The sequence below is a fragment of the Euprymna scolopes genome, chromosome 7 (assembly GCF_053919585.1).
Source record: "Euprymna scolopes isolate OS-2025 chromosome 7, ASM5391958v1, whole genome shotgun sequence".
Classification (NCBI taxonomy): domain Eukaryota; kingdom Metazoa; phylum Mollusca; class Cephalopoda; order Sepiida; family Sepiolidae; genus Euprymna; species Euprymna scolopes.
In genome coordinates, this window is record NC_136488.1 from 87,200,541 (window position 1) to 87,228,227 (window position 27,687).

Here is a 27,687-nt window from a genome sequence, read left to right on the forward strand (position 1 = left end):
ATGTGTATATGTATGTATATATATATATATTTTTTTTTTTTTGCATGGAGGTCACAACTTATCAAGGCCCAGAAGCCACTTTTTGTGTACAGTAATCAATGGGATAGTGTTGAGTATTCATTAGTATTGGAGATTTGATAAAGTGTCATTACTTAAGGGGGCTGTTCATCAGGAATTTGTTTATGTTGGACTTGAAGACATTCTTGTTGAAATCAGGAGGGAAACAGGCAAGCGGTAGAGATATCCACAGGCGTACAGTTCTAAGGAAAAGCTTTGTTCATGGAATCTACGTTTTGATTTAGGCACAGACAAAGAGTGGAGAAAATGGTTGACAGTGGTTTCAGCTAGACATGTGTTTATTGTGAAAGATTGGCTAGGGGAGACCAGAGATTGGAACGCCTGCCATGGAAATAATGATAAAACAAAGACAGGCTCGCAACGTCTCTTCTGTAGGAGAGAGGTTGCAGGGAAGAGAAAAGGACATCCCCCACTAAACCACAAAGTCTATTTTGTCAAGGCAGGATAGGCTTTTTTTAGCAGCTCCTGCCCAGATGTGGCATCAGTATTCCATCCTTGGACGTACTTGGCTTTTATAAAGATAGAGAATTGCATCAGTAGTGAGATATCTTCTGGAGCGGTAGAGGACCCCACTATTTTTCCAGCGACCTTGGCAACAGACTTGATGTACGTGATCCATTTCAGATCAGGAGTAAAGGTCAAACCCAGAAGCGTGTCAGAGTTGGGCTCAGGATGGACCCCTGAGGGACTCCAGCATTAATACTGCGGGCCTCTGATTTTTTGCCCATCAACCACTACTCTTATGAGCCTATCAGAGAGAAATGATTTAATGATCGAGAAAACATTTCTAGTTATACTGTAGCTGGAAATCTTGTGAAGTAGGCCTATATGCCATACCTTATCGAAGGCCTTTGATATGTCAAGAGCAATTGCCCTAGAAAGGAAGCCTTTGTCAAGAGATTCGCTAATCTTATTATATATAACCGTTAGCACATTTGCTGTAGATCTTGCAGAATGGAAACCATATTGCGTGTCACTAATAAGGTTATTTCTGCTGAGGTGGTTGACTACTTCTCTATTTAATATGGATTCTAGCAACTTAATCATGACACATAGGAGACTTATTGGTCTGTACTGAGAGGGAGACGACTTATCACCTGAATTCTTAAATACAGGGCATACTGATGATGTTTTCCAGGGTGTTGGAAAGCACTTCTCCTTCCGACAATGCTTAAACAGTTTTGTAAGTATGGGGGCAAGTTCTGGTTGAAGTTTTTTTTTAACACTATAATTGGGATGTCGTCAGGGCCAGTTGCTTTACTGGAATCAAGTTTCTTGATTAGCTTGGCGACCTCATGCACAGATATTTGTATGTTACCTAGCGTGTTGTGTGTTATAGGAGGAAATACGGGAAGTTGATGGCCTTCGTCGCATAGGGTAGAATTAGCTGCAAAGTTCTTGGCAAATAGTTTGGCTTTGTCTGATGCTGACGAGATGACCTCAGGTCCATTGATAATGGTTGAGATAGAACGCGCACTTCTGTTCAGGATCCTATTTGCTATTTGCCACTGGTGGGAACCAAGCCGCTGATCAGCTACTTTGGATTTAACGGACTGAGCATATAGCTCTCTAGCATTTTTTATTACTTTTTTACAGTGGTTGCTGGCAGTCCCGAAAGCAGCTTTAGTCTCAGTGCATCTATTCCATTGGTAGCTATGGAAAAAGTGATTTCTGTGCGCGATGGCAGCAGCACATTAAGGGGAGAACCATGGCTGGCTGTTAGGTTTTTGTTGGAATTTTTTGGATGGTATGAATCGGTCTATGCCTACAATTAACCATTTGGTCAGGTCTGATACTATAGAGGACATATCCTTTTTAATCATGAAATGCAGAGGTAGATCAGATATGAATGTACGGAAGCTATCTCAGTCAGCCAAAGAGTATCAGTATACAGTACGGTGGAGAGGTACGTCTGAGGACTTATTACATTTCATTTTTCTCTTAACTGATACAACAGAGTGGTCGGAGGATCCTAGAGGAGATAAAACGTAACATGAAATAGTTCAGAGGAAGTTGAGAGAAAAAGGTCTAGAAGGCTTGCATACTGACCGGTAGTATCGGGCACACGGGTGGGCTCGCAAACAATCTGAGTGAGGTCATAGGCAATGGCAAAATCATGACAGAACCTCCCCTCATCATCTGTCTTATTTGAGTGGGTCAGCCATTCCATGTTATGGATATTGATGTCACCGCAAATGTGAATGTTAGCCGAGGGGTGTGCAGACAGGATGTGGTCTATTTTCTCAGATATACACTTAAAGATAGTAACTCTGCTGTTGTGGGACCGATAGAGGGCAAATATAAATGCAGTAGTGTAAGCAAGTGCAACCCGGAAGCACATATAAGGTAAATTAGGGTCTTCTCTGGAGATATCCCTGCCACACGGGAAGTCATCTTTAATGTAGGCACATATTGCATGCCCATGGCGATCTTGAGGGTCAAATTTAGATGTTAAGTTAGAGTATCCTTTCATTATGAACTCGTCTAGGGAAGTGGTTGGTCCTATGCCAGTTTTACTTAGAAACAATATGTCCGGTTTCGTCTCCTGTAATTGTGTTTTAACCTCTGGGAGGTTGGAACATAGACCATTGATGTTGGAGAAGGAGACATGGTAGTAGGGGTCTGCATTGGAGGATGGGGTTCTATGTTTATTCGTGTTTTTTTTTTGGGGGGGGAGATATTTCATGTTGAGGTTTTGGGATTTTGAGGAACAGGGCGTCGGTAGCTTCCTCAGACTTTTACAGGGTTTCGACGGCAAAAAAACAAAAAACAAAAAAAAAACGGCCGGGTAGCTGAACCAATAATGTAACTTTACAGAAAGATACGGTAATAAAAATAAAACGTGTCTATATATATATATATATATATATATATATATATATATATATATATATATTAGCATTTTAAAATTTTCACGTTTTTTTTTTCTTTTCTCTGTGGAAAAGGTACGGTTTTGTGGCATCCCCTACTTGGTAAAGAGTAAGAACAAAAAGAAAAAAAACAAAAAGGATTATGTGCCTAAAAAACATATTTTATTATTCATAATGATAAGTTCAATAGGTTATGATTATACCAAGCACATGTATATCAAGGGCAAACATGCGGACGCACTCACCCTTTTAAAATGTATTATCAATATAATTCAAATTCGATGTATGCAATTATTCCCTGCATTAGATTTTTAAAGTTTTTAATACGAGGGCAAGTTTGACTGTGCTCAACCCTTACTGGTAAAGTAAAAAAAATGTATTATTATTTTTATTATTACATTGATCATCATCATAATTTACAACAATAAACATAATGATAACGTGGCCATGTTCCTCACAGTGTGCCCAGGAATGTATATTCAAAAACTTATAATGATCTGTTCATTAGTTTACGAGATTACTTTGTATATATGTATGAATATGGACAATGCGCATATATATATATATATATATATATATATATATATATATATATATATATATACACACACATGCATATATTTACTGATTCATGCCTCGGTGGTTGAATATATAACTTCCTTATAATTCCATGCTATTATGTCCACTTTGATTGTAGGCCCGAAACAGTTGAGGTTCACCAAACTTCTAGCCCCCTCGACTTGCCCCCTACCTTTGATATTTTATTGCACTAAGAACCCCCTAAAGACATCCTTTAAACTCTCACCCCAGGTAGGGGAACCAAAATATATATATAAAAAATATACAGGGGCTTCTTTGAGGAGGGTGGTAGTGAAATAAACAGAAAATGAAGCAAAAATTGGGCCAAAAGCATAAATAACAGGCCTGGCAGACTCCCGTGCAGTGTGTGGTGTGTATGAGGGAAGGAGAGGGGGTGACGTTGCCGGTGGTTTGGGTGGGAGTACAAGACTTATAATCAGGGCTCTGCTAATTCTGAAGATAACTTCTTCTTCTTCTTCTTCTTCTTCTTCTTCTTCTTCTTCTTCTTGTTCAGACCTTTGTGGTGTTATCAGTAGGAACATGTGGTTCTAATTGAAATATTGAAAATAAAACCAAGTAGGCATGTCATTGACAGTGATTGTTCTTCTGAAGCACTGTCATAAATAAATCAACTACCAGCAGGACCCCCGTCCCCTCTCATCCTTCCTTTTTCATCTAAACTAGCCCTCCACACACACACACACACACACACACACACACACACACACACACACACACACACACACACAAATTCGACCCATAAGTCACAATAATTTAATTTGGCCCAGTTAGCGGGACGAGTCTATTTTGTGTTCTGATAAGATGCAGATAACACCGAAAGTCCTTCAAATGAAATCCTTTGATAATATTAAAGATAATGATGTTAAATGAACGAGCCGCAGGATCTTTTCTTCTGTATCACAACTTTTGAAACTGGGGTCCCGAGACCCCTCTCCCCACCTCCACTTATTTCAAATAAAAAATTCACTAAGCTTACAAGTGGTCAAAATAGTTAGTAATATTCTTTGTACCCGTTAGAAATATTAAAAGTTACTTAATTTGCAGAGTAATGTTTGTCTACTTCTGAAGCATTCTAATTGGCTAAACACTTCGGCTTTTATCGGCTGTGTTCGTAAACGGGTGGAAGATGCCAAACAAAACATCGGCTATGTCTAGATCAATAGGGACTGCCAAACGATTGTGTAGATTGTACCGCATGTTTCCGTGACGTCAGATTTGTGTTAACTATACGAACTATGGAAAAGCAGAAGCGACTTAATGATTTTAAAAACTTTGTTTATCTTCTTCAAACTGCAATTAATAATTAATATTTGTTATAATTTTGTTAGGTTTTAAGATTTACACAGTTTAATGAGTAATAATATGATAAACATTTGTATATTAAACATGAAATAGGGTTTTACTGAATGTTTTTTTGGTTACCTAAAGGGTTCCATATTTTGTTCGGTAAAAAGAAACAAACAAAATATGAGGAGGGGGGTCTACAAAATGCTGATATTTGTGCAATAATATTTTCAAATTGGTTTTAATCTGGCGATAAAATAGCTGACAGGAGTCATGTTTATATTAAAACTTAATATTAAAAAAAATTTAAACACAATTAATTAAAAATCTATGTTGTAACGGAACATTTTGAAATAATGGAATTTTAATCGTTTTAATCTTTTAAAAATTAATTAATGTTTACGAAATTTCTTTTTCTTGGCAATTCAACTGATTATAGTATATATTAATTAGAAAAAAAACGCTATTAAAAAACATAATAATATTAAGTTTATATCAATTTTTTAATTGCAACTTCAAGGTAAATTTTTGTTCAATATGTGTATTTAAATTTTAAAAAAAATAATTTTTACTTATTTGAATTCTTATGTTTCATAATAAATAGAAATTTCGATAGATTTAAATAAATTTTGTTCGAATTTCGAAAAAATAAATATGGGGGGGGGGGACACGCACTAAAAAAATATTCCCCCTCGTATATTTTACGAAATCTGCATTTTATATATAATTTCATTCAAAAATGGATAAGTATCGAAAACTTCACGAAAATCTGACCATTAGTTGATTTTTGCTAGATTTATTAAATACGGGTATGTTTTCACGTTAGGAATGTCTACTACACGGGAACGTTATTTTAAAGCGCCAATTATGTAAACACGATTTTCGTCTAACAATTTCATTATTTTCGTTCAATGAAAGATTTATTTTTTGTAAATTATTACTGGTTTATTGTGCTCTTCTTCTTTTAAATGATACAAAAGTTATACTGATAATATTAATTTATAATAAAGTTACATCGTGTTACATATTGGGTGGGGTAATTCTGTGGTGATTTTTGACAGTCCCTATAGATCAAAATTATACTACTATTACTACTACAATAATAATAACGTCTTATTTAATACTAGCCTGAGTACCCAGCGTTGCCCGGGTGTTTGGAGGTGTGTGTTGAGCAAAAAAGGTAGACAAGCTCGAATCCGTGCCGCGAAGGCGGAAAAGAAAGTGAAAGAAAATCCGATGTCTTAGCCGATGTCTCCATGACGCGACCGGAAGTCAAAAGCGTTGAAATTTAACGGTGACAATGAATTGCTAAAATGTCGGCGAAAAAATATCGACCTCTCCTTATACAAAACGGCCGAGTTTAGGGTGAAGGAATTGATTTTTGGGGATAATTTTTCGATATTTGTCGTCCGAGACAACGAGCTTCAAAATGATACCGATCTTGTCAGGATCCGTCGCCTCTGTCAAAAGCTTTTGCGAGATATACATACATACATGACGAATGCAACGTCTTGTCAGACGAGGTCCACTCCCTCAGTCACTTAAAGTCAATGAGCCCCAAAATGACTTTCTTTTTTTTTAGTCGTACCGGTGAATTCACACGCTCAAGCAGGCATGAAATTGAAGACGGTCATTGAGATCAATTATTACATGCTTCTAGCATTTCAAGCTTCCACACGTCACAACTTTTCCATCCCACAGGACCATTTTTATAGACAAATACCTGAGGGAGTATCTATATGCAGATGATGCTACAGAGTCTTAGCTTTGTACGACAGCTAAGTCTCTCTCTCGGTTCAAAATGTTGAGATCCAGCAACAAGCAAGAGCAAGATAGCCAGCAACAAGTTAAACTGCAGACCAGCTTAATGCGGGTACTGGTCTCCCGTTTTATGTTTTTTTTTAAATCAGAGATTTTCTTCTCTTAGAAAGTTTGCCTTCACCACGGCTTCCAGGAGCCCTCTCTACCCCAACACATATACATACACACAAATACGCACGGTGCTAGTTGATCGTTGACCACGAAAAAGGATTCATTCGCCCATACATACATACATAAACACACAGGTGGGATTTATATTATAGACTAGCGGGGGTACCCGGCGTTGCCCGGGTGTTTGTAGGTGGGTGTTGAGCACAGAGACTGTTACTTGGCAGGTTAGGCTCGAACCCATGACGAACTCGTAACGCGAAGGCAAAAAGAAAGTGAAAGAAACCTGGCATCTTACCACTACACTATAACGCCACAGGAAGTGAAAAGCGTTCAAATTAAGCGATGTCAATGTGGCTGCAGAAATGAACGTTGGCTGACGGTTAGTTCAGCTTTCCTCCGTTTCATTTATTTGTTTCCACACGATTTTGGGAAAACCAGCCCCCCCCCCTCCAAGAAGGGCGAGCTCTCCAAACGAATAGCAATTGGTTGATATGAAGGGATTTCCCCACAGTGATCCAAACTAATTGCTTTTCTGGAGGTCCCGGTGAAGGCCGGCGACCGACTTTCGCTTCCTTTAGTTTCGCTTTATTTATACGGAAAAGACCAACAAATACGCGAAAGGATGGAATAAAGGAAATTTTATAGAAGTCGATCAAAATAAATGTAGAGACGACGTCCGTTCGCAAATCTTTGATATTATGATCTAGGGACTATATAAAAAGTTGTAAAACATAGTAACCCTCTCAAGATCCCCCCCCCCGAAAAAAGCCTTTATTGGACATAGGAAAACGCACGTGGCCGTTTTGCCTTTTATATATATATATATATATATATATAGATTACAAAATGCAAATGATAACAAGAGCGTTGGACTTAATTACATGTTTTCCTTTCGCCCAATTCCTAAATTTATTTATACTTCATAACAATAGAAGACGAAAAAGTAAAACTTTTGTTTATTGTCTGCAGCCTCGTTACTCTCTCGCTTTCCTTATTTTGTCCTTTAGTCCTCGCATTCCATGAGCAGTGTTTCGGACAAAGGGGAAACATTGCTGTTTTCTGAGTCAGAGTCTACCAATATAGCACGTATCGTTGGCTAGTTTTTTTTTGTTTTGTTTTTTTACCTTGAAGTGGTATTTTTTTTAGTTCCTTACATTATGTGGCTTCATGTCTTGTCTGTGTCGATTTCCATTTAAAAGAAGAAGAAATAAAAGAAAAACTACAAAAGGTTACATTAACAGAACAGAAAATTAGTAAGCAATATATTACAAGATGCGGAAATTGTGCACTCCTCATCAAATGCAAACACACACACACACACACACACACACACACACACACACACATATATATATATAATATATATACCCTTTTTTATTATTTTGTTCCAGCTGGCTATGAGCTATCTTATCGAATGTGAGACGTCAACCAGTTATCTCACATATTTCAAACGAGAGATCAGTTTTAGATTCTAACTGTTCCTTTAAGTGCAATCGTATTACCTCTCATGAACTTGGTTCACCGGGTATATTTGTCAGGTAATTTTTGAAATTCTTTTCATGAATCCGGTTGCTCCTAGAATTACTGGAATGATGGAGATCTTCCTATAGTTCCAGTTTCTTTTCATATCGTACATGAGACGTTATTTTTTCTTTATACCTTTTTCTTTCAATTTTGTTATCATTCAAGTGCAATTGTTTGAATCTCCCTTGCACTTAGTTCATCGGGTATATTTGCCAGGTAGTTTTTGATATCCACTTATATGAATTTTGAGGAAATTTTCCATCGGAAGCAAACGCTGGGAGTCAGGATAAATTAATAGATACATCGATATTTCTGAAGTTTACGGATGGTGCTGAAATAATAACGTTATTATTCAGAAACCCATTCTTAACATGGGGAATGGAGGAGGGACTTTGATAACCGTTTTGCATTTTCATCTAACGATTTACTAGGCAAAAGATACCGTAAAATTTAATTTAACCTGAAAATCTTATTTAAAAAATAGCATGGCCGTAAACTGCAGAAGTCAAAAAAACAAAACATGTAAATTCGTATTATTTGGATTCATCGGACTACTGTTCTCATCTTGAGTGTCATTTTCGAAATGTTTCGGTCGATATAACCTCTGACCTTCTTCAGCTGTTTCTTGTCAAACTCGAGAATTTTCAGCTGAACTCGGGAATTTGGACGAAATTTTGAACGGAACCCTTTATTTACTCCACGCGGGTAGCATGCTCTCGTTCCGTCAGCCATGACTGGATTAAGTTCCTAAGTAATTCGCAATTGTATTTTTCGATCGCCCACCCTGAGAATTGAACCCTCAACCTTCAGGAGAATATTAATTTTACAATTGATTTTTCTAAGTACTCTAACCACTGCATCACGCGTCTTTGCGATACAAATTTCCAAAGATTCCAGAGTTCGACAATACACACCTGAAGAATGTCGGAGGTTACATTGACCGAAACGTTGTGAAAATAACACTTAAAATGAGAACGGTAGACCTTTGAATCAAAATAATACGAATAACTAATCATCATCATCAAAAAAAAAAAAATCAGAAACCGAAAAGATGTAAAAATGAAATCTGTAAATGTATACACAATCAGATGTTCGTACTTTTGCAGTTTACAGAAGTTGCTATATTTTTTATAGGTCTTCAAGTCAAATGAAAAATTTACCGTATATTTTCTTTATTAAATTGTTCGGTGAAATTACAGAATACTTAACATGTTAAGAATGGGTTTCAATCATAAAGTTAACAATCCTATACTGATAAATACAGATGGAGAAAGAAATGTAATTGCTATGCAATTGATTAGTCACCTCTCTCTACTTATATATATATATATATATATATATATATATATATATATATATATATATATATAACTTTCGTTCCATACGGACTCCAAAACGGTTAGCCCGTTTATTTCAATATTTCACACAAATGTGTTTTATGTCTCTGGGGGTGTTCTTAGATAGGTTTCCTAACGGAATGCCTCCAATAAGTATCTGTAATTAAAAAAAATCCGATTAAAGTAGGAACGGTTCGATTATGACCAAAGTTAACATCCTTATACAACCTAATACCACAAGTGCAGTTGAGAAATGTTATCACTGCACAAGTAGAAGGACCAGGCGTATAAAATCAACAGTAGATTCTTTGATAAGGCAGGGGCGCGTTCGAAATAATTGTTTCTGTTTAGAGCAGAATTTAACCATGACTGTTGCATTTTAAACTTTAATTCAAAGCATTATATGAAAATAATTAAATAAAATTAACGGCATATTCTCTACAGTGTAATGTAGACTACAGTGAATTGGGGGTTAAGTCAATGTAGGAGGGGGGCATGTGAAGTTTCCTTCCATTGAAGTCTCCGAGCAGGTAACTAGTGCAGGTAACGAATCAATTTGATGGAAAAACGGGTGATTTCACCGGTTTCGATGACAATAAATGTATTGGAAGTATGCGTTGATCCTCGTTCAGCCTTGGGCAACATCGGGTCTCCCTTCTAATCTGTTATTAAAAAGGTTGATATACCGTAAAATAGAAGAAATCAAACGAAACCAAGCCGACCGTTTCTTTTTTTTTTTTAAAGATTTTTCCTGCGTTTCACCCTATTTATTTATTTATGCATTTTATCTTTTTTTTTTTTTTGAGGTTTACATTCAATTTTTTTCTCATCCATTCATCCTTCCCCACTTGATTTCTCTCCCTTCTTCTCTCTGCCGTTTTTCTCCTTTAAACATTTTTTCTTTGTATTTTCCGCCCTTTCTTCTTGTCTTTTCTACTCTTTTAAGGATCTATCCACTTTTCTCCATTTTTATTTTATTTCATTTCTTTTATTACTTTTTTTTTTTACTTTCCTATTCCACAACTTCCTTTTTTTCCTAATCATTTTAACACTCACACAGATGGCAACACAGCTTCCAGAAAAAAATAGATAAAAAGGAAAAAAGCTATGGAGAATAATTTAAATTCTCGGCTTTAAAAAAAAATCATTCAAACACGGTTGTGTTTTGTATATATGGTTAAGTGGCAGTTTTAGTCATTTAGAACTGCTTTAAAACTTCATCGCTCACTCACTTTTAGACCAAATTTCAAACAATTATTGCAGTTTTTTAGATCACCTTCTCAGCTTTATTGTGAAAAAACATAAATTTCATTCAGTAAAACAAAAGTTATGATGCATTTTCTTGAGTTCAAAATCGTAAAAATATGTAAGGAGGTGAGCGGCGTTTTTTATGACTGGTTTTCATAGCAACCACGTCGCTTAAGCGACTACTATTGCTACTAATTCGAAAAGAGAAGTAACAAGCGAAACAGAGAATGAACGCATGAAAGAAAGATAATGAGGGGATTTTATTGAAAGCAGACGAGTGCCGTACATTGCTATTACATATGTGTTCATGGGCAAAAAAATAAGACTGAAATTAAACAAAGAACAAATGAATTTATTGAAAGCCTGAAAAAATCATTGACTACAAGAGAAAAATGCGAGCATGATAAATTATATGATTAAGCTTAAACTTGGAAAAGTAAAGGACTAGTTGGTAAAACTAGACAAGAAAAGGACAAGATATTCTAGTAAAAAATATAATAAATTAATAACTTAAAATATTGCAGCATTCAGATTTTTTTTTAAATTCAACTTATAACATTATATAATCACTTAACTTAGGTCAGTTCTATATTTAAAATAAAAAAAATAAAATGAGCACGAATTTCATAGATATGTTAATGAACTGATATTTGCTACGTGTTGTTGATTTTTTTTCCGTCCATAAAACTATTTTTTGTGCTATGTATAAAAATATCGATTTTATAAAAGCATATTTGTTGATTCAATTTATTTCTCATTCCGTGGAATTTCCACAACTCCTACGACCTATTATTCTCCCTCTTCTCCTTCTCTATCCCCCTCCTTCTCCTCCTCGTACTACTACTACTAATACTACTACTACTACTACTACTATTTATTTTAAAAGATATTCAATTTTTATTTATTTTAAAAGCTATTATTATTATTATTATTATTTATTTATTTATTTATTTATTTATGTATTTATTTTGAAAGATATATTATGCAGTGTCGGTGTCATTGATTTCTTCATGGATTCACCTATATTTTCACCTGAAATGTTGTTAATAAGAATCTCAACGTGTCTTTTTCTTTTCTGTTTTTTCTTTAACATAGATGCTACGAAATTGAAGCAACATTCCCAGTTGAGTCCCTTCTCTCAGTACAAGTATATGACTGGGATCTCGTGGGACTGGACGATCTCATCGGAGAGACCAAAATAGATCTTGAGAACAGATTCTACAGTCGACATCGGGCGACTTGTGGCATTGCAAAAAAATATGAATTGTAAGTAAAAAATCGTTTCTATTTTCTTCTTAAAAATGGTAAAAAAAAAAGAAAAAAATGTGAATTGTAACGAAAAAATCGTTTCCATTTTTTTTTTTAAAAAAAAAGGAAGAAACGAAAAAAAATATGAATTGTAAGTAAAAAATCGTTTCTGTTTTTTTTTTTTTAAGGAAAAAATCGAAAAATATGAATTGTAAGTAAAAATCGTTTTTTCTTCTTCAAATGACGAAGAAAACGAAAAACGAGCAATCTGTTTGAAAAAAAAATGGGCTAATAGACCAATAAAGTATCATCACAGATTCAAAGGTAAAAAACTATCCTTCCAAGCATTATAGCCATTTTCTTTTTTAATGTATTATCATTCGAACTTAGCTCTAGTATTAGGATATACAGAAATACAGCGCTTGGAATTTTTACTTTTGTAGTAACGGTCACTTATCTATACAGATTCTGCACCTTTCTGATAAATCTGTCCCCCGGGAGATTGGAATGAATTCCTATTTTAGAAGTATTCACTCCGTCACCATTCTTTTTAATTGATTTGGAGTACTAACTCTTAAACTTATTAAAGAAATCTCTGACCGAACACGAAACCCTCTCTCCACTGATTTCTTAACTCCTTATTTTAATGAGATTTCAACCATAAATAAAAGGCACAAACTTATCTAGATTACAAACATCTATGCCAAGTAATTAATGCGAGTACATCCGGGTTCCTTCCCATCAGAATATAATTAGATGGTGTAAGCTATAAATACGGACGGAAATAGGAGCCTAAGGAAGACATCAAAAGATACGCCGAAAGCCTAAAGCTTAAGGATAATGCAAGCTACGAACATGAACACCCGTTAATTAAGACGACTTGCTAGATTGTGTTACTCAATTACAGTAGCGAAGACCGCTCAGTTACTTCAAACGAATATATCCCTTTCCGAGACATATGTTTCGGATTTTTTTAGATGGTGACTGATAGTTTTTATTACTTGGATTGTTCAGACTAGCAATCTTATCTGTTATTTTCACAACGTTCAGGCTGATTTCCTCTCTACTTTTCTTCAGATGCATTTTTTCGAATTTGGTAACCGTCCAGGTGAAGTTAGGAATTTTTAAAGTTCAACTCGTTATTTATCTAGATATATTGTTCAAATATTTATATAAATTTATAAAATTACTCACGTCGCATTTCTAAGCTGTTACTTAGCACTCTCTCTCCTCTTCTGATGAAAAGCATTAGGCTTCGAAATACGTAGGTATAAAGAGTATATATATCCCATACCCCTGATGTAATCTCCATCCTGTTGAATGAAGGATTGAATTTATATGAGTTAGTATATATCTTTATATTGTCGGTTTTTTTCTTGTTTTTTTCCCTTCTGTATATAAGCTCCATCTCAAATGTTGAACTTTGTATTATCTCGATAAGTCGTCTTTTAAAGAATTTCTCAAATTCTTGGTTCCCTACACACACACACACACACACACACACACACACACACACACACACACACATATATATATACATATAAAAAATCTGCTTGTAAGTCATTTTGGACTGCCTTAATCCTGCAATTCGGTTTTTTATATCCTCGCCAAGATGCGGTCTTACCATTTTTAGGATTCATTTTTCCACTTATTATTATATGCTATAATAATAATGATCTGCAAAATAGAAATTTTCAGTTAAAATCAATAAAATTTCATGGAAAAATATTGAAAAATCGATTTCTTCTTTTTTTCACTCTTGGACCATTTGTTTTGCTCGTGTGTGTGTGTATATATATATATATATATATATATATATATATATATATATATATATATATAGGGAGAGAGAGAGAGAGAGAGAGAGAGAGAGAGAAGTATCACAAAAACAAAAACGGTATAGGTTTACGCTTCTTACGATGGGGTCCCGATTTCGAATCTCGCTAGATTCAGCCACTCTGATGAGTCCTAGATGACGGAACACATGTCAGTGGATAATAATATTTTAAAAATAATAGATAGATATATAAATAGACATAAGGCACCGTGTATTTCGTATATATTTCGGCGTATAAGGCGGCCGTCAGATAAGACGAGGTACAAAATTGGAGCAAATTTTAATAAATTTATTATATATCGGTTGTATAAATAAATTTATTATATATCGGTTGTATAAATAAATTTATTATATATCGGTTGTATTGCTAAATCACGAAACCATGTTTGTTTAGCCTCGGCTAAAGATTGCAACACGCAACACCCGATATCTTATGAAATATTGGTTTTTAAAGATAATTTTTTTTTAACTTTAAGGGTCGTCTTATACGCCGGAATATACGGTAAATAAACTTGGAATAATCATTTACGTACGCTCCAAGAATGAAACAGTTTGTGTATCCATTGCAAAACGCAACTTCAGTTGTACCTATTTATAATGCCCCCCTCCCTCGCGGAGTTATACATCAGGGTCGTTTTTTAACGTGGAGAAATGGTACAAAAATGAAAATTGTCTCAGTCGTAATGGATTTCTCCTCCACTGAAAGAGAACCAGAAATGGAAGTGCCGCATCTAAAGAACAGCTACTACACTTTGCAATTGTAACTCTGAAAGCTAAGACGCCTAAAATATATATTTTAAAACGAAATTTTTCTTGGCAAAAAAAATATACACATTAAAGTTCAACATTCTTTTAACGTTAATAGTTCTCCTCATCTGCCTTGGAGTAAAATCACAAAACAGTTATTTAAACACTTCAGAATGTTCTCACCAATATACAAATGAAAGGACTACCTTCAACACGAACGCTCGTATTTCTCCGACCACTTAGGACGATCTAGTATTTTCTACGCACACCATAAATCTAACAACCAACAGACTATCGATTCGTGGAAACCCCATGCTTCTATTTTCGTTCGTTTCCGAGCTGTTAACTGTCAACCAGCGTGAAGGATAGACCGATTCATGCCGGCTTATTGTTTTAATCTTGAAAACATATGCTATTGAGTGGCGAAAACTCCATGCTTTTAACGTAAATACTTACTAGTGATAGGATGATTCCAATATTTTCCCGATTCCGGTACGATTACCGATTCTGTTATATATTCTCGATTCCGATACAATTAAAATTTCTTAATATCAATATTGTAAGGAGCGGGAAGATCGGATTACCGCGAGAACCCATATAATGTGTGCGTTTATTTCCGCAAAAAAAATCACTTAATAGTGTGATCAATAGAGTTTAGTTTTACAGTAATTTAAAATCAATAAATATTTATCATTTCATCGTTAAAACGAACACTGGAAAATTAAGTTTTAAACGATAACAAAGAAATAAAAACAATAACAAGACTCGTTTTTAGTATTTTCTTTTTGCAAAAGGTCTACCACATATCAAGACTGCTCGAGTATAAGGGTTAATGTCATTCGTATAGTAGAGTAATGACCGTTTGTGGTGGAAATTTGGTATAATGATATCATTTACGAAGACGGTTCAATAAGAACTTCTTTATGTTGGATTTGAAGTCGACAATATTGTAGTCAGCTGGAAAGCAGACCAGCGGAACAGAGTTCCACAGGCGAGCAATTCTAGGGAAAAAAACTTTACTGATGGAATCTACGTTTAGGTTTAGGCACCGATAGAGAGTGGGACAATTTATTGATAGTGATTTTGCCTTAACGAATGTTTTGGTTACAGATAGGCAAAGGCGAGACCATAGATTGGAAGTCAGTCGAACACTATCCATGAAAATAACGTTCGCAAAGTCTCTTCTGTGAGAAAGTGGTTGCAGGGATAAAAAAAAAAAAGGCATCACCTCGGAAAATAGTAAAACAATTTTCCATACCGATTCCAATACTCCAAAATGTTTTAATTTTTTTTTTTTTTTGGATTCCCGATTCTGATTCCGATTAATCGTCCCAACACTTATATTTACTAGCATAATTTCCGTACAGTAAAGTATATTTGACAAGAGGATCTTTGTCTATTACTGCAGCCCAATAATAATTTGTGCTCACTAGGAGTTTTTATCACAGGCTATCATCAGAGATTTGTCACCGACAATAACGTAGTGTTCCCCGGAGTCTGGATGACAACAAGTCTCCTCAGATTTTCAGTACTCTCCATTTCTTTCCATAACTTTTGCAAATGAATTTGCGTTATCGTAACAGCCACTAACCATTGACTTCTCGTTTGCAATGATCATTGGCCATCAGTCTTTATCCTCCTCTACATTTCTCGACTATTTAGTGTGCCGACACTACAATTTTTCGGGGAAGGATAGTAGTTAACCTACGATTTTCCAAATTCAGTTTTCTTAATTTCATGCGTTTTTTTTTTTTTTTTTGCTTTTTTTTCGATCTTTTTGTTTTACTTCTATTATTATATATGGTGGGTATATAGGGTATGTAGCTAGTGTGGATTAGTTTACGCATTCGAGGGTTTTCCTTAAGATTTCGGCTGTTTTCAGCATTACAGACATTTGTATAGTCTCGGTCTTCCCCTTGATTCTGATTTCTCTTTGTCTTTTTCCCAAGTCCGTTGAGATTGCTCCTAGTGCTTCTACAATTATTTGCTATAAGTTCTTGCACAGGACTTCGTTAGTGATGTGCTCACTGATGATACCGGCAGTGTTCCCCGGAGACTGAGTAACAACGTCCCACCAAATTTCTACTATTCTTAACCTTATTTGATAACCTCTGAAATTTGAGCAGCTGCAAACCTTGAGGAAGCTTCAAAATGACTTAGTCCACATTGAACTATAGAGTTAATTTTATTTGTTTGCTTGTGTAGCAACAAAACTTCTCAAATGCACTTGCAATGTTAGGCTGTGTAGGATGTTAATGTTGGTCAAAATCAACTGCTCCTTCTTTCATCGGGTTATTTCGATTATCGATTGTCCATACTTATCGAAGACATTCCGACACAAAACCTTTCTAACAACACTGCCAGGCGTATAAAGTATCTTCGTGTGAATTTCATAAAAATCGACCCAGCCGTTTTCGATTCCATAGGAAACAAACTCACACACACACAGATACACTGACACACAGACACACAGATACACTGACACACAGACACACAGATACACTGACACACAGACACACAGATACATTGACACACACAGATACACTGACACACACAGATACACTGACACACAGACACACAGATACACTGACACACAGACACACAGATACATTGACACACACAGATACACTGACACACACAGATACACTGACACACAGACACACAGATACATTGACACACACAGATACACTGACACACACAGATACACTGACACACAGACACACAGACACACAGATACACACACACACACAGGTACACTGACACACATAAAATGTTGTTTTTAGTAGAGAAGAGATAGAGATAGAGATTTACTTTTGGAAATATATTCCTGTTTGAATCGACCTGACTAAATAAATTTGTTTTTATATTTATATATACACTAGCAGGGTTATCGAAGTTACGTTTTACTTTTTGGAAATCGCTCCAGACAAGGTGTGAAGCCACTTACCGAAGGACTTAGCAAGAACGAATGACAGGAGATACCTATTGACCTTTGTTTTGAAAAAATTAAATTTAAAAGCAGGGGGAAAACAAATAGCTGGAATAGTTTCACATGTCTGCGGTTCTTTGAACCTGCATGGAACGATAATATAAATAATCTGTATATCTATAAAGTTGAGTTTGTTTTCTCGCTCCGACATTGATATTAAAAGCCTACTTTTTCTATTTACAAACTATTAAAACGAACTTTTTAATATACTCAGCCATGAACATGCAAGCGATTACATCGATTTTAATTATTTTGCATATTTCTTTGGTAAACGAGTGTTAATTAATTAATCATTTTTTATAGGTTCTCATTAGATGCTTTGTTTCATTTCATTATTATGCATAGTTTCTACATTCTGAAAAATTGCATAGAATTTAAGATGAAAACCTTGTAGCGCACGGATATATAATATATATATATATATATATATATAATGTGTGTATATATATATATATATTATATATATATATATATATATATATATATAATGTGTGTATATATATATTATATATATATATATAATGTGTATATATATATAATGTGTGTATATATATATATATATTTCCACAGTCAAATAACGTCGCAGCCTACAAGAGCCATAACAGCCAACAAACCGGAAGTCTAAGACTTTAGTTTCGCCCTCATTTAGGCTCGTAAGTTAGATATATCATGGCTATTGTAGGCTGCGACGTTATTTGGCTGCGAAAATAATTATATAATCTCTGACTTTCTGAAATATATATATATATATGTGTGTGTGTGTGTGTGTGTGTGTAGTCATCCACATACAGTACTGTTTCGCTGTTTCACAGCTCATCAGTGCGGCTAGACAGGCAACTACGTCAAGCCAGAATTGAAACCTGACCGCCTGTACGACAGTCAAGACTCCTAACCATTACGCTAATCGGTGGCTGCTGTACGAGTCGTAAATAAACGATGTTTTGTATATGTATATATATATATATATATATATATATATATATATATATATATATATATATATATATATGTGTGTGTGTGTGTGTGTGTGTGTGTGTGCGAAAATCTCTACCAAAATCTCTACCAAACTTCTTTCTGAATATTTTGTCTACAGAGTTAAAAATTGATATATAGGGTATTTGGACATCAAGCACACTTTCGATTTGGTTTTTACCTAGCAACAATTCTTGCTTAGAGGTCAAAATTGCAAACAAAACAATTGCTATTTTTAGGAATAGTCGATTAAACCTGCTTTCATCTACGTTCATAGGTTAAACAGGATTATTTTTTAAAAATTATATGGGTATAGACGTGGCTCAGAAGCTAATGAACGAGTGTTGAGAGTTGTATGCTTTTCTTTCGAATCTAGCTGATGGCAACCAAGTCGATTATATTTTTAAAGTTTTGATCTCACTACTATATATTAGGGTTAATAATTGATAATAATAAATGCGTAATCTGCAAGAATTCAAATATATTTAAGCGTATCTTACGACTGCGAAACGCCGGGCTACGCTTGCCAGCCTGTTAGTAATTTATAGATGTGTGGGTAACATATAGCGTTAAAATAAACTAAAAATAGAAAAGTAGCCAAGAAGCAAAATACTACTGAATTATAATAGTATCGTGTCTCTAATTATTATCAACGTATCAAATTATTATTATCGGTGCTTGTGTTATGTTGATTAATCGGACTATTCTTCTTATCTTGGGCAGTATTAGCACAACGTTTCGCTCGCTGTAACCTGCGGCCTTCTTCGGGTGTCTTTCACGAAAAACACTCGTCTAGCCCAAACCACTATCAATAATTTCCCACACTCTTTATCTGTGCCTAAACCTAAACGTACATTCCATGAACAAAGCTTCTTTCTTAGAACTGCGCGCCTGTAGAACTCTCTTCCGATTGCCTGCTTTCCAGCTGACTACAATCTGATTGTCTTCAAGTCCAACGTAAACAAATTCTTGATGAACCGCCCCCCCTCCCAAGTAATCCCATTTACAAAATTCCCACTGCTTATATTTACTACGCTATAATCACATTGACTAATGTGTACCCATTAACCTTTATCCTCGAGTGGCCTCTTGGCCTTGATAAGTGGTGATTCCTGTGTAAAAATAAAAAAGATCTCAACCCTCTTTTCCTTAGATGGAAAAGAAGTATGTTCTCAACACCCGAAGAAGGTCGGAGGTTGCAGCGACCGAAACGTTGTGCTAATAACACCCACGATGAAAATAATAGTCCGATTAATTAACATAACACAAGCATTGACATCGCATCTCCAAAATTGTATTATTATCGGTACTTAAAGTTTATATTCTATCAATTTATCGGCACAGCATTCATGCTGAAATAGTTTCCTCAGTTTTGGGATTGGGTTATGTTTGGGAAAATCCACTTTAATTCTTCTAATTTGTCGTAAATTGTAATTAACTGAACAAATCATCCATCTTCCTACCTTTCACTTTGTCACCTTTTAACTACTCTCTGATAGTTTTTCATGTCTCTATGAGTATTTAGAGTTGTTTATCAGATAACTTACAAAGGTTGGTCACGCACACCATAAACACACATGTAAAGTAGACAGCAATACTATATGACCCTTACTTCTATATTATCCATAAAGATAATATAGAAGTGAAAGAAATTATTTGTTTTAGCAAGTGAGATTTTTTATGCATTTCTCTTTACTTCCGTCGAAGTTCTAAAAAATCAAGGAGCCCCTTTCCTAGAGCTAACCCTTGATCTCTATATGAGATGCATAGATATTCATGCATATTTCATTGCAGTTCACTTTTATCTCTCAAACATCGAGTTCCTATTTACAATGCCTCCCGACGGTACAGAGTTAGACACCAGGGTCGTTTTTTAACGAGGAGAAAAGGAACAAAAATTAAAAATTGTCTCAGTCGTGAAGGATTTCTCCTCCACTGACAGAGAACAAAAAAAGTTGAAGTGCAGTATCTGAAGAACAGATACTATATTTTGATCTTAGTAAAGAAGTTAGTAATATTAATTTTCCTCTCACTTATTGGCCAGTTAATTATGTTTTAGCATATCTTTCTCTTGGTCTTACTGGATTCTAAGATAAGAATTTATCTAGTCTGGTCGAGTATCCAGCTTAGTATTGTTACTACAGACAACATCACTTAGAGAAAATGTGCCAATCTTTGTATAAGCCAGTGTAGGGTAACAATACTGTGGGGGATTTCATTTTTGCTTCGAATACGATGTTATTTTGCATATTTAGTCAGGATTGACTTGTAGGAGGAAGTATCCTCATACCCGGTTGTTATTGACAAACTCCTGTACAGATGTTGTATAGGGCGGTGGGAGATATTAAAACAGTTATATTGTATTGAGAGTGTAGGGAAACGTGCGACTTGCCTAACTAGCACGTGTGCATAATTCAACGGGTCGGTCGTGGAATGAAATGAATGAAGAAGAAAGAAACAAAAATGGCTGCCTTATCTCTTTATATGCCTGCAATGTGACCACCCGATATGCAAATGAGATGCCCCTGGTTGGAGATAAAAGAGGGTTGATTTTTTAGAGGGACGTTCATTTTGAAGTTGGATTTCGAAGAAATAAGTTGAATTAGCAGAAGTTCGTTTGGAGTTGAGAGAAGGTGCGTTACGTATACAGAAGTTTGGAAGTTGGAAGTTTGGACAACAGTGTCAACCTTACCCAGAAAATTATTGGTGTGACGGGCGGAAGAAATAACACTCAAGTTATTAATTGTATTGAGAGGTGCGGTGATATTTTCTTATAACGTCAGTTATAAGCGTACAAATTGCATGTATGTTTGTTTAACCAGAGGATATGACATCGACGTATAAACTGAGTCATGTTGTATCAGATAGTTATCACACGGGTATATATTACAGTTCATATTTACATAAGGTATCATCTTTTTATAAGAATAATAATATATGGTTCATACTTTTCTTTCTTCAAGAGTTTTATCTTCACTGCTCAGCTCCGTGATGAAACATGAAATGACCAACATCATAACCAATTGAGACCTCTGTTCTTCCTTCTTTTGTGAAACCACAGAACATCACTTTATATTTCTAAAATATGATTTTTTTTCAGTTGTCTCAATGGTCTTCACTGGAGTCTGCATTTAGTCTACATGCTTATTCTTTACAGCCTTGCTTCCTGGTTTGAAGTACGTCTATTCACTTGCGTGACTAAAATCCATCTCTAAACTTCCCGATCTCTTGACCTCAGTTTCGTTACGTCATCATTCAAAAAGTACACGTATCACTAACGTGTAACCTTTCCACGTCTGCCTGCCAGAGGTTATTTTGTTTATATTTACCCTAGCTAATTTATGTAAACATCTTCAGCTAAAACCCATTGCTACACTTTATTCTATAAACAATACATAACTCCCAATATAAATTATTTTAAGAATATCATTGAATAGATAGATAAATAGATAAATAGACCAATAGATCAATAATAACTAATTAACTTTTAGCAATGTTATTATCTAACACAGATAGACCTTAGAGAACAGTGTCAAGTAGGCATTCAAGTTCTCTCCAATAGGCATTCAAGTTCTCTAACAGTTTATAAAATGTCAAATGAAATCAAAGGGTAACAAACAATGGCTGTAACCCAACTCGATGTTGGAGGTCCATATAGCATAATATTTCAGGAAATATCCCTTCTTCAGATACGGATTTTGAACTCTTGTTTTAAAACGTTTAGATGATAACTTAAATAATCCGCATCTGGAAAAGAGATTTTCCGAAAATATTATGTTATACAAACCTCAGCATCGAGTGATATTGAGAACTAGTAAAGTTTGTAATAAAAATAATATCATAAGAATGGAACATTATTTTTCCTATACAATAAAATGTATCGTTAGGTTTATGTATTGAAAGAATAGTGGTCTAGTCAAGAAGTTTATAGTATTGATTGAGGGATATCGTCGCCTGGCGTCGGTGCTACACAGAAGAATTAAGGGTATAAAAATCTTGAAGTTGTGGAGAACAATAGAGGATTCATAGAATTATTCAAGAATGAAAAGCATCAAATAAAAATCAATTGTGATCCAATTCTAAACGTGAAAAAGGTTCATCCTTTTTTTCTGCTGACAAGGAATTGTCAGCCATCTTCCAAATTGAATTCATAAAAGATTTCTACAGAATTGCAAGTAAAATCTCTGGTAATTCCATGCGAGTTTTTTTTGTTTTTGCAAAATAAAAATAATAAATAAAAACTAACAAAAAAATATGCTGAAACGTTGCATTAAGGATTTCTTCTGATGTATTTTTTTTTTAGAAATGTTTTTTTTCGGTTATTTTGGAAAATCTTTTTCCGTTTATTTTTTAGCCTTGATTCCACAGAGACTTATGCCAGGATTTCGTTTTTCTTTCTCCTTTGCTTAATTTTTATTCGATTTCTTCATTGTCCAAGCATCCCTTGTTTTGATTCTCGTCTTCATTCCCCCTCCCCCACCATTCTTTCTAGATCTTTCTGTCTTTCTTCTTTCTGTTCCTTTCTTTTGTCATGACAACCAATCCTTTTCATTTGAGAGATTGTAATTTGAAACCGCCGGTTCCTTGCTATCGCCTCCTTTTAGTCTAATTCCAAGAGATGAAGATGGTCTTGGGGGAAAGATGTTGGGGTTGCTAAAGATTTCTTTTTCTTTTTTTTTTTTTTTTGATGGGGGCGGAAGAATAAAGAAGGGTTGAACTGGATGGATTTTTTTTTCCAAAGGACCAGCTTTTGTCTTCCGGGGAAAGATCCATCTGGACATTGAAATCCAAGTCATTCCAACATTACACGATTCCTTTGGGACTGCTAAATAAATAAACTCGTATAAAAACAAGAAAAGATGACAAGAGTTGAGTTGAACGTCATGAAAGTAAAACCCAGATAAATCTAAAAGTTATAAGCTGCCAGATTTTTAAAGATTTTATCGGAAATTGTGATCAGGACCAAGACTAAGAATCACAGAGGGGGTGGGGGGCAATTAGAAAATTGATTGGCGGCGCCCCTACTCTACGCAGTAAAATTTATTAAAGTTTACATTTTATATTAAAAAAAACATGGAAAAAAAAACACAAATTTATGAATAAACATTAAATACTCATTATATATAAAAATTTGAAAAGTGATAGGAAACATGTTTTTTTTCCTGAATATTTTGAGATGACGATTAATAATTTGGATTATTTGAACTGCTGCTCTCATCTTGAGTGTTATTTGCACAACGTTTCGGGCGATGTAACTTCCGATCTTCTTCGGGTGCATCTTATCTGCAAGGACCAATGGCGTAACGGATGAATTACTGAGAAAAAAATTAGTTGTAAGTTACCCTCTTCTGGAGGTTGAACGTTCAATCCTCAATGTGGAGGTTATTAAGAATACAAATGCAAATTACTTAAGACTTCGATCTGATTATGACAGATGGGACGAGAGCATGCTACTCTCGTGGATGACATAAGGGGTTCCCTTCGAAATTCCGTGTATATTCCAGATTTCGACAGAAAGATTCCTGAGTCCGACAAGATACACTCGAAGAAGATCGGACCTTACATTGGCCGAAAAACTTTGATAATAACATTCAAGAAAACAGTAGTCTGAATATCTGAATAACCCAAAGAGCAAAGTGTAGTATCTGTTCTAATACTACATTTCACCTTTTCTAACCTCGACTAATGGGGGAGAAATCTTTCTAGATTGAGGTAATTTTTTTGTTCCTATCCAGAGTGCCCCTTTTGGGTGAGCTGAATTTACCCTCACATTGAAAACCAACCTTTTGTCCAGCTCTGCCCTCGTGGGGAGGCAATTAAGTAGGAACAAAAACCGTGTTATTGTTTTACTTTTAATATAAAGAAAGACATATTATTTACCTCCTTGCCAAGAAGTTCGGCACAAGGTTAGGTGTTGTTTTAACATGCAAGCGCACTTGTATAAGCGCACTCGCCACTACATAAAAATGCTTGAGCAGCCTCACTGGCATTCCTCAGTGAAAGTGCCCCAGGCAATTAGCAATAAACTAACTCCTTCTCAGAGAAAAAGGAAAGCCTGGGAGAGTGAACCTCCTAGGATTAAACTGAACCATACCTCATTTCAACAGCAACACAGTTCCTTTGACTTTTGTTTAGGAGCAAAGTGTAGTGTCTGTATTGTTGCTACACTTCATTTTTTCTGCCCCCGGTTAAGGGAGAAAGAGTACCTTATGCTGACCCTGCGCTCGTGGGAAGGTAACTAAATAACAACAAAACTATTGCAGGACTGATTTGTATAATACTTCGGTGGTTACAGAGATGCTCTGGATTGAAATAAAAAAGAAAAGGATACTTATTTACAATTATACTTAATTAAAAAAAAAAACAACAAAAATACAGAAAAAATTTTATGATGTACAAGATGTCATATTCCAAAAATCACGTAAATAGAGCAAGTAGTTTTTTGGGTTTAGAAAACCATTTTTCCGATTTTTAGTGATTTTAAGAGTAAATTGTAATATTTATAAAGCTGCTTTTGATCTCAATATTTCGAATTGATTTGCCCACTATTGAATTTTAACACATTCTATAAAAGTATGACCGCTTCCGGGTCTCTTTTGACGCTAGTCATAGTTTGATTTATTTTAGTTAAAAAAAGTTTTTCTTAGTAAAAAATAGTTGGATTTTCTTAGTTAAAAATAGTTGGATTTTCTTAGTTTTTATCTAAGAAAATCAAACTCTTTTTTAACTAATCAAACTTTTTTTTCAAACGTTTCATTTTCTAAGTTAAAAAGTTTGATTATCTCAGTTAAAAAGTTTGACTTTCCCAGTTAAAAAGTTTGACTTTCTCAATTAAAAAGTTTGATTTTCTTAAAAGTTTTGTTTTTTATTTTAAAAAAGTTTGATTTTTTTCGTTAAAAAAAGTTTAATACATTAGTTAAAGGTTTTATTTTCTTAGTTAAAAAAGGTCGATTTTTTTTTAGTTAAAAAATGTTTCATTTTCTTAGTTGAAAAAACTACTTGATCAACTGACGTGATTTTTGAAACCTGGCATCTTCGTACTATAACGAGTACTTATATCATAAAGATTTGTCTGTATTTTGTGTACTTTTGTTATTTCTATCTGATTATAAAACGGTCATTTTAAAGTTCAATGTAAATAAATTCTTGTGAATCTGTCTTATGTATTAATTAGCATCTGCCTAATCTGTACCATTACCAATGTTTGTAGCGATCTCTCATCGGCCACCTGACGCTCATTAATTCTTATTTTGGAGTAGCTTCTGGGCTTTGATGTGATGACTTTTTAGTATTTAGACAATTAGCAACTTCCGATCAATAAATCGTTTGCATTAGACGTTCTATACCTTTTCCAGTTCAACAGTGGAATAGTTCGGTTCATAATGGGAATAGTTCAGTTCAAAATGGAAAAATTATTATAAGTATAAATATAAAAAATATTTTTAGAATTCTTTTAGCAATAAAATTGTTATAATATAAAAAAAAAATTCTTCAAGTTATTTATTAGAACACAACATCTTCTAATGCTACAGCTGCAGGAATTTTAGATTGAATTCCAGCTATGAAACGATTGCATACTTCGGGTGTAACCCTTCACAATTCTTCCTCAATTAATGAAGTCAAAGCTCTTGCCCTTTGTTCAGTAATTGACAAACCATCTCTTTCTCTCTATTGCAAGAATACTCACACTTTTAGCAGCCAATTTCTGCTTGGCGTAAGCTTTGATTAAAGACTATACTTGTTCAATTGGATTAAACATTGGACTGTATGATCCCAACCTAAGCACTTCACATCCTAGAAATTCTTTTTCACTAAAAAATTCTTCAATGTTTGAGTGACATGGAGCATTGTCAACAACCATCACAACTGGACCCCCCCCCCCATATTGTCTCTTTGCAGCTCTCAAACATTTTCGCATCCAAGATCCTCTTTGAATTGCATGTTACACGAGGCCATGGGGACCAATACATCCAATACCGTGAATATTGACACCTGAGTATCGGCTGAAACTACGTTACATCGCCTACCCTTTAGAGAACGCCCATCTCTCCTCGAAATATGAACATTAAGGTTCGTTTCATTCATAAATATAATGGGGTTTCCAGTTGATCAATAATTTTGAAAAAAATAAACTACATTTATTTTTATTCTCAATTGAATTTGCCCTCTAAGGCACAAATCTTACAGCTTTAAGCATGTTAGTCATCATATCTAGATGCTTTGCTACTCTAGATTTGGACAATCTAAACCTAAGATCATATTTAATGTGATCCTATGATTTTCATCCACTAGTGCTCGAATAAAATCCAAATGCACCTCTTTGACCTTACAATTTCTAGGCCCTCCTCTTGTATCAGGTTGATTTCCCTTACTAATCCAGCGAAAGAGGGTGGTTTTCGGAATAGAAAGATTTTCTGCTAGGGCTTTCCAATTTCCATCCATCTCATATACCTCTAAGATATATGCTTTTGTACTTCTGTTATCGCGGTTTTCAGTTGACCTAACCTTTAGGCTAAAAAAATTTAACAAATCAATACGTTGTTGTAGCACCAAACATATTTATGCATTCAAATTTTTTATTTTAAATTTCTTATTTTGAACTGAACTTTTCCCATTTTGAAATGGAAAAGGTATAGTTCGGCATTAAATTAAAAGTGTTGTTATATTGTCAAATAGACAAATAAAAAATGGGCTTAACACAAGGTCGTGTGTGTGTGTGTGTGTGTGTGTGTGTGTGGGTGTGTGTGTGTGTGTGTGTGTCTTAAGTGATGTTGAAGCTAGAAAAAAACAATTCATAGAACAGTGACTTTCCAGGATTTTAACAAGATCGACCACGGTCAATACTTTTGATTTTCTATTAAGGAATCAGGTTACCTCCCTTTAAGATACTCACTTATGTAATTACTGGAGAGCTATAGGTTACTTCAAGAGGTGGAAATGATAACAACTCTAACAACAAATGCCAATCGAGGACTGAAATGGTAATTGCAATAATGTTAACTACTTACCGCTTCCTGTGGA

At 34.9% G+C, this 27,687-nt stretch overlaps 1 protein-coding gene across 21 annotated transcripts in view; it reads left to right on the forward strand.

Annotated features, from left to right (window-relative positions):
- LOC145279820 (otoferlin-like) overlaps window positions 1-27,687 on the forward strand; it is a 1,618,966-nt gene that overhangs the window by 881,575 nt on the left and 709,704 nt on the right. For all 21 annotated transcript variants that reach the window (XM_080131202.1, XM_080131198.1, XM_080131211.1 and 18 more), the window contains one exon: window positions 11,969-12,139. In XM_080131202.1, the coding sequence (XP_079987328.1) occupies window positions 11,969-12,139 (171 nt within the window). The remainder of the gene's footprint in view (window positions 1-11,968; window positions 12,140-27,687) is intronic.